At 29.8% G+C, this 8,308-nt stretch overlaps 1 protein-coding gene across 1 annotated transcript; it reads left to right on the top strand.

The window, feature by feature from the left end:
• The first annotated feature begins 200 nt into the window (after window positions 1–200).
• LOC107628464 (protein NRT1/ PTR FAMILY 5.4-like) lies at window positions 201–5,286 on the top strand. Its single transcript, XM_016331122.3, has 3 exons — window positions 201–419; window positions 584–798; window positions 3,397–5,286. Exons 1-3 carry the CDS (start codon window positions 365–367, stop codon window positions 5,107–5,109), a joined length of 1,983 nt encoding a protein of 660 aa, XP_016186608.1. The 5' UTR covers window positions 201–364; the 3' UTR covers window positions 5,110–5,286.
• The last annotated feature ends 3,022 nt before the right edge of the window (window positions 5,287–8,308 follow it).

Here is an 8,308-nt window from a genome sequence, read left to right as displayed (position 1 = left end):
TAGCGTTGATTTTAGTATACATTTAGTATGTTTTGAATATAAAATAGCACATTTCACATGCCCCTGCTCGTTGTGGTCAAAAGGACGACCTGGAAGTTATTACTAATAAGGGGAAAATGCCTAGGTACTCTAGTGATAAATTGTAAAGTCTGAAACCACCTAACAACATGAGAATTATTGAGCACATTAATTCATCTTTTTCTATTGGTATTTGAGAAGGAAAAGTAACCAGTAAGAATGCGAGAGCTACCGAGAATCTTCATATAATATCGGAGCAATTAATTCCGACACGGTTCACCACTTCATCTCTCTATATAATTTCTTAATATTGCATGAATTGAAACTCGGCATCTTAGATTCGGTGATGATGAAGTTTCACAAGTTACTGAAGCTACAACCAGCTCCATTTTTCATGTTAGGTATTCTTTTTAACATCTCTACTTTCTTTTAAATAAGTCTTTAATTAATCTTCGAAATATTACTCATATAAGTGGATTTTATTCCTAAAATTTTATTTAAAATATCTAATTACTTCATTGTTCTCTGTCTCTCTCCCCATCAATTGGGTAATTTTACGTTTCAGGTTTGCTGATAAGCTACAACTCCATGGACAATTGGCTAAATTCTACGATGATGGACTATCTCACAGAGTCACTGAATAGTGAAAGGGGTAGTGCTATGGTTAGAAATATGCAAGATGGCTTGTCATGTCTGTTTGTCGTGATTGCTTATCTAATGTCAGAAGCCTACACCGGCAGTTTCACTGCAATAAGTTTTTGTGCAAGTGCCTCCACCATGGTAGTTAATTACTATTACATTCGTATTACTATTTCAATTAAGACAAAATAGGGCCAACTAAACTGATAGTTAAACGAATATTAGTCATTATTTTTAAGGTTTATAATTTAGAATTCTAAAGTTAAAGAATTTATTGTTTGAAGTAAAAAATTCTAAGTTAATCGATGTTGACCGAAAAATATTGACTCTTTAATATTAATTTTTAATTAAATATGACATGATGAACAAAATTTATATTTTTAACCAATATTTAATTAATAAAAACATTTTTATATTAAATTTTAAACCGTAAATTTTAAATAATATAAAAATAAAGTATTAATTTAAAATGTTGATAAATATTAATAAAAAATATTAATTCGTAAATATTTTTGGTTAAAGATTTAGCTAACAAGTGAAAACACAAGTTAACACATTAAACACTGAAAATTTATATTAAAAAACCAAAAATTTCAAATTCCTCAAATATTTATTTTGTGAAAAATATATAAACTTAATTAGTTATTATTATGAAGCTCCTGTTTGTCGTAGCAGTAATTTTGTAGAGCATTGAAACATCGTAAAATCCTTCTGTGTAAAAAAGATTGTTTATTTTTTAAGAAATAATTAAAGTTAGAAGTTTAAGCTAAAAATAAAAAAAATAAAAAATTTTTTAGAATTTTTTATTACAAAGATAAATTGATTATTTATATTTATTATTTCTTATATATTACTAATTTTACAACCAAAATGTGTTATATGTTATTTTTTAGTTACAACTAAAATCAAATCTCTTTCTTTTTAAAATTAAAGAGTTCTTTCTTCTCCTTCTCTCTCTATCTCTCTTATTCCTTCACCTAATATATATTTCTTATATATCATTATCAATGACTAATTATAAATTTGACTATAAAAATATGTAATATGATATTCTCTAATTGTATTTAAATAAAATCAAAATTAAAATTAAAATATTAAAATTAAAATATAACTATATTACATATTATATATTACTAACTAATTTAATAACTAAAATATATCAAATGACACTCTCTTATTAAAATTAAAAGAAAATATTTTTCTCCAAAATTAATAAACTCCTTTTTTACATTCTCTTATCTACCTCTCTCCTTTTTCTATTTCTCTCTATTCTTTTCACTCTAAATATAATTTGTAATTTATATTTTATATTTTTTACAAACCAAAATATGTCACTAGATATTTTTTTATTATAATTAAAATAAATTTTTCTTTTTAAAATTAACAAACTCCCTCTCTCATTTTTCTGATTTATCTTTCTCTCTCTTTTCTCTCATTCTCTATTTTTCTCTATCTTTCTGTTCTACAAAAAGTAAAATTAACAAAATAATATAATTTAAATTAAAAATATTATTATATGCATATTTTTTATTTAGTTTTAAATTTTTACTGCTCATGTTTCTAATTTATATTTTTACTTCTCTTCTTTCAAATATTTATTACATATAATTTAGAGAAAATACTTATGTTGTGATTAAAAGTTAGAATCAAGATTCAATTATTTAAAAAAAATTAATTTTGTGTTAATTTATAACTATCAATATAATTTTTTTATGCTAATATCTAATTATATTTTTATATACATAGAGGAAAAATATTTTTTTAAATAACAAGCATAAAAATTAATTATTTTTATTTGTACAACAGAATTAATACCTAATCAAATGTCAAAGTATACATATTAAATTATTTTAAATTTTAGATAATGAATATTAAAATTAATTATTAGTAAAAAAATAAACTCTTTCACATGAAAATAATAACTAAAAATCATATTATTTAATTTTTTTATCTATGGAGAGTCTGATCTTCTTAGCTGACGGGGACTTTTGTCCCCTACGACAATTTTGTAAAAATAATTTGATTCTATAAATCTTTTGTGCCATAATTTATAATGTCATGACAAAACCGACATAATTTTAAAAGATTTATATTCCTATAATGTTATTACGAGTAAAAATACTAGCATTATTTGCTAATTTAGTTCCCCATGTATATCAAACTAAATACGGTATATTATAAAATAAATAAATATATAATAGTTTAATATCCTTTAATTTTTAGTGAGTTTTCCTTATGAATTAGCTCTTTAAATTATTACTCAAATAAATTAAAGAAGCTAAGGATATTGAAATTAATTTAAAGTTAGACTATGTAAACAGTAATTAAATTTTCATATAATAATTGTACAAAACTGGTGATCATATCATATGATAAGTTGTATTAAGATAGTGTCTGTTTTTTTCCTCCTCAGATTCTGAAAATGTAATTTATAACTTATTCCTTTTATATAATTGAAATAACTGAATAAGAACTGTTTTTTGAAGGTTACTTTATAGTTTCTAAAACAAAAGATTTATAGGAGATATCTCTTAGATTTTAATTATCTTTAAATGAACCGATTAAATCACTTAGATATTTACACAAGGAACGAAGGAAAATATTTTAATTAGTTATGCGTGTGCATTAATGTTTTTTTTTTTTTTTTAACAATAACATTGTTATTTGTCAAATATGGTAGAATTCAAGTTTTTTTTTTCCCCTAAAGATAAGTATGTATTATCTACATTGTTTTTGCAGGGTTCAATGTTGTTCTGGATATCTTCAATGTCAGATCGCGAGTACTTCGAATATTATATGGTCACTGTAGCAATTGCTCTTCTTACAATGGGAAACATCGCCGGTAAATGTTTGTCCCAAGATTTTTTCGACTCTCATTTGGAGGAGACAGCGAGAGCTAAAAAAGAAGAGTTAGGACAACAATGCACAAACAACAATGCAAGGCTATACGGTATCTCTTTTGCGTGGACGATCTCTCTATTTTTTTGTTCGTTTGGCGCAGTCTTTATTTGCTCTGTAGTTGCTGGTGATAATCCGTGGCACGGCATTAGATTTGTGTCACCATTCATGGTAGGGAGCTATATGTTGTTCTACTTTGGATATGCATGGTACAACCATGAAGATTTGCTTCCTGAAAGCAATGTTGGCAAGTTTTGTAGAGTGTGCAAAGCAGCTTATAGGAAAAGGATTTTGGCATATTTAACCATAGAAGATGGATATTACTGGAAGAATTATAAGCAGGGACATCTCTATGAGGCTAACCATGGCCAAGACCGGGTTGTAAGGTTGTTACCGCGAGTACCTCGGGGGTTTGGATGGTTGGAAAAAGCAGCTATAATTGACAAGAAACAAACTGAAAATGATGATGTTAGTCCCCATATGCAAGAGACGAAAGGGGAGCTTTGCACAGTTAAGCAAGTTAGAGAAGCCAAGAGCATTGTTTTGTTGCTCTGTTGGGGGTTTTGCTTATTCCCTTACAGTTTTGTTGCGGCTTCTGGGAACACTTTTTTTGTTTCACAAGCGAGCAGTTTGAAAATTTTCATGCTTATTGACATTTCCTATCTCTTCCTCCTCAAGACCACCATGACTGGCATGGTAATACCAATGCTTTTCCTGATACTGGAAGAACCTAATGTGGCTAAGAAGATCAGCAAGATCATCATCAAATTTGGAGCCAATAGAAAAATAATAGATTCAACGACCGTAAACATTGGTATTGGAATGTTTCTTGCTGCGATTTGTTGTGTCTTCGCATGGAGTGTGGAAAATCATATACTGTATTCGACAGGAATTATGAGTACAAAGGCCTTGATTCCACAATTTCTGTTGTTGGGAATGGCGGAAGGGCTTGTTGAAGGCCAAGACGGTCTATCCAGGTTATTCGAGAACTACGCATCAGAATCTGTGAGGAACTTTGCTGAGCCATTCAGTAATCTGGTGATTGGTTTAGGAAAACTCTTGAGCATACCATGGTTCTTGATTTTCGACAGGTGGCTTTATGAATCAAACAACACCGCCGGCCGCCATTTGGACAAATATTTTCTCATGTTAGCAATACTCAATATTGTGTCTCTTATCGGTTTTTCATTTTATTATTACATGTTTGTGCGCGATAATGAATTTCCAGAGGACGAAGAAAGAAGAAGAAGAAGAAGAAGGAGAAGGAGAAAAAGAAGAAGAAGAATGGAGCAAATATTGGTTGATGATGGTCTAGAATCAGACTTTGAAGAAGCAAATGGCGTTGAGCAAAATTCGGCAACTAACCAAGGGCCAGAGGTTCCCGAAGAGGATAAGGAAATTGAGATGGAGCAAATATCAGAGCATGATCATGAAATAGAGCCAATTTCAGAACATGCAACGAGAGAAGAACATTTGACAACAATCTTTGAAGGAGATTCCAATCTCCAGAACAACGGAGTACTTGTTGTAGTAGTAGAAAGTAACGAAGCATAATTGCTTGTTGTTCTCATTTTAGACTTGTAATTTTTTTGTTACAACAATTGTTCTAGTTACTCGATCCCCTCTTTCTGTTTTGAGCACCTCTTATATTAAAGGTGACTCTATTTGTAGTTAGTTGAACGAATAAATATGAGGTATTAATCAATGAAACCTTCTTCTCTCTAAGAGCAATTTACTTTACCAAATCAGTGTGGTACCTTCACCAAATTTGAACATGTATTCATTAATATACATCCAAAATTATCTTCCCAATTGACAGCCTTTTAGAGTGATCACGGTTAGAAATTCTTCTGTAATTCTTAGAGCATTTTTGTTATGTTTTTTTTTTTTGGCATGAGGTAGTTACAGAGAGGTCCTTATACCCATCAATAGCAGAGTACTAAGAACGTAAATATAAACATAAATGTGATCTTCATAAATACAAATGGCTTATGCTTCTGTTTATCGAAAGGAAAATTGTAAATTCTTAGAAGTTTTTGCCAGATTTGTCGTGTTTAATGAATCAGTTTTTCTATATCTCTGTGTTTCCTCCGAGTTATTCATCTTTGCCACTCTATTAGAGTAAGTATATTGTTGTGAGCTTTGTAGATAGAATATTCTGGGTATATTACCAATTTGTAACGAATCTATTCTTCTATTTTTAGCGTTGTTATTCGGTTACAACAACAACTTAGTCACTCCTTTCTTTTTGTTTTGAGCTCCTCTTATATTCAAGAGTCTCTCCCTTTCTAATTAATTAATCAGTAGTAGATGGTATTATTATTCAGTGAAACACTTCTCTCCAATCTCTGGGAGCAATTTACCTTATAGGATGTCACTTGGGCAGGGGCAAGGGATTCCTCTTTGATTCTCGATCCCCGTCTTCGAGCTTAAACTCTTCCTTTCTCACCCTATTTTTGTCATAGGAAACTCTTTGTGTCCCATCTCCATTTCCTTCCTCCTTACAAAAAGAAAAATACAATGTACTGGTACAATCAGTGGCGCATCAGAAATTTCATAAGAGGCACCAATTAAATACAAAATAAATTAAAATATAATATAACAAAAATTATTAAATATGATTCATAGCATATATATCAAAAGAATAATTATATTATATAAAAGTTAATATTCAACTACATATTTTAAGATTTTGGTATTTTTAAATTTGTTCGACGATGTTTCATAGAACTAAAATAATCAATTATTATTTCTGAAGTGAATTTTAAAGCAATCTCCTTTTCAATATATACAATTATATAATCCGCTAAAAATTCATCTTCCATCATATTTTAAAGTCTCGTTTTAATAATCTTCATAGCAAAGAAAGTCCGTTCAGTTGTTGCTGTTGTCACAGAGAAAATCAAAATAAGACGAATTAATCTATTAATTAAAGGATAAATATTTGATTTTTCTGTCTCTGTCAACACAATTTAACAAGAATAGACAAATTCTAAATCTGGAGCTTTAACCTCATCAAGTTCATAATGTTGTAAGTGGGAGCCACTAGGAGAGAAAAGTATGCGCTCGCAATGTTGCTGTCATAATTTGAATTTGATGGAATAAGAAATTAGCCATTAGATATCAATTGAAATTTTGTTGGGAGATGGGCTATTTTAATTAATAATATAGGCTACTGAGTTAGTATAATAGCATTGTTTTTATTAATTATTAGAATGAGCTATTTATTAATAAAAGCCAATAAATAATAGTTCAATACATATTGCAGATTTTAGTTAGATTTTAATTTACAAAATTTTGTAATATATCTTTTTTTTAATCAATATTATATATAAAAAAATACTTAATATTATTTACTACTACTAATTTTTTACAAAAAATTTGGGGAAGATCATGATCACCTTAGGTTTCTGTCAATCCGCCACTAGGTACAATATACAATTTATTAGTTAGATGTGTACGTGTGAAATGTCAAAAAAATCTAAGCTAAAATTATACTTAAGAATAATTTAGATATTTTATATAATGATTGTTATGGTATTTAAAAGGTGATATCTAATTTATAAAAAATAAAATTTAATATTTTATTATAAAATATAAAAATAAATTATTTTAAATATTTAAAATTTATTATAAAAAATAAGTTAAGAAAAAATTATGATGGTTATCAGTGGCTAAGAGAAGGGGGTTTGAATCTTAGCCCCCTTTTTGCTTGATAATACTTGCTGACCTTTGAAATCAACTTTGGAAACTTTTTGTCTTTTTATCTCGTGACTACCCACGAGATTTTTTCTTTTATCTCGTCCCTAACCACGAGACTTTTCTTTTTGTCTTGTCACTTGACACGAGATATTTTCGGTTTTTGCTCCTGTGCAGTAGAAACAGAAATGGAGTAGAGAAGAGAGAAAATTACACCCAGATATATCCTGATTCAGCTGCTAAGTGCAGTGCAGTCTACATCCAGTCTCCATCACAAATATGATGGAATTTCACTATAATCTTCCTTATTACAATCTGTGAAGTGCTAACCCAACTTACAAGGGGATTCTCACAGAATTATGAAACACAACATAGATGAACAAAGGAACTCTAAGGACATCTATGGCTTTTTCTTTTAATTTTGCACTTTCTGCTTTTTTTCGCTCTATGGCTTTTTCATACAAATCTCACTGTTTGCCTTTTTTCATGAGACTCAAGACATGACAAAATTAAACAGAAAATTACAAAACATAATACATTGAAGGAGAAGAGAAAATTGTTAGCTCAAGTAGCTCTGAAAATACTGTGCCTTACACTCTCAAACTTTCTCCTTGCTCCAAACAGTGGCTGTTCTCTCTTTTTATAGAAGAGGGAAGCCTCCACATTTGAAGCCAAAAACCAAGCCAACTTCTTCTTCTCCAAGCTACAAAACCGGTTCGGCCAGAGAGAGAGAAGAGATAATTCATGCAATAACCAACATGCAATTACCTCTAGTCCTTTCTTGGTCATCACTCTTCATCAATCCGAGCTCTCCATCCTTGGCTTGCTCCCCAAGATGGATTTCTGCCCCTTAATGCTTCATGATGATGATGACTTCTTCTGTTCCACTTTTGCTTCCTTCCTCACGCAGCCACCCTAGCTACCTTCTGTGATGAGTGAACTCAAAAGTGGTGACAAGCCATCTCCTCCAAGATCTTCTTTCCTGCTGGCCGAATCTCCTTCTCCATTTTTGGTATGGAAAAGCTAAGATCTCATCACAAAATCTTACTACAAG

The sequence above is a fragment of the Arachis ipaensis genome, chromosome B2, assembly GCF_059453495.1.
Source record: "Arachis ipaensis isolate K30076 ecotype BB chromosome B2, ASM5945349v1, whole genome shotgun sequence".
NCBI lineage: Eukaryota > Viridiplantae > Streptophyta > Magnoliopsida > Fabales > Fabaceae > Arachis > Arachis ipaensis.
The sequence above is the reverse complement of the archived record's forward strand: the minus strand, read 5'-3'. Positions and strand labels throughout refer to the sequence as shown.

What these genes read in the sequence shown, in the direction of transcription:
- LOC107628464 (XM_016331122.3), top strand. Translation starts at nt 365, where the DNA reads ATGATGAAGTTTCACAAGTTACTGAAGCTACAACCAGCTCCATTTTTC. An exon ending in AGCTCCATTTTTCATGTTAG is followed by an intron (nt 420 to 583) that starts GTATTCTTTTTA and finishes TTTACGTTTCAG; the next exon opens with GTTTGCTGATAAGCTACAAC. An exon ending in GTGCAAGTGCCTCCACCATG is followed by an intron (nt 799 to 3,396) that starts GTAGTTAATTAC and finishes TTGTTTTTGCAG; the next exon opens with GGTTCAATGTTGTTCTGGAT.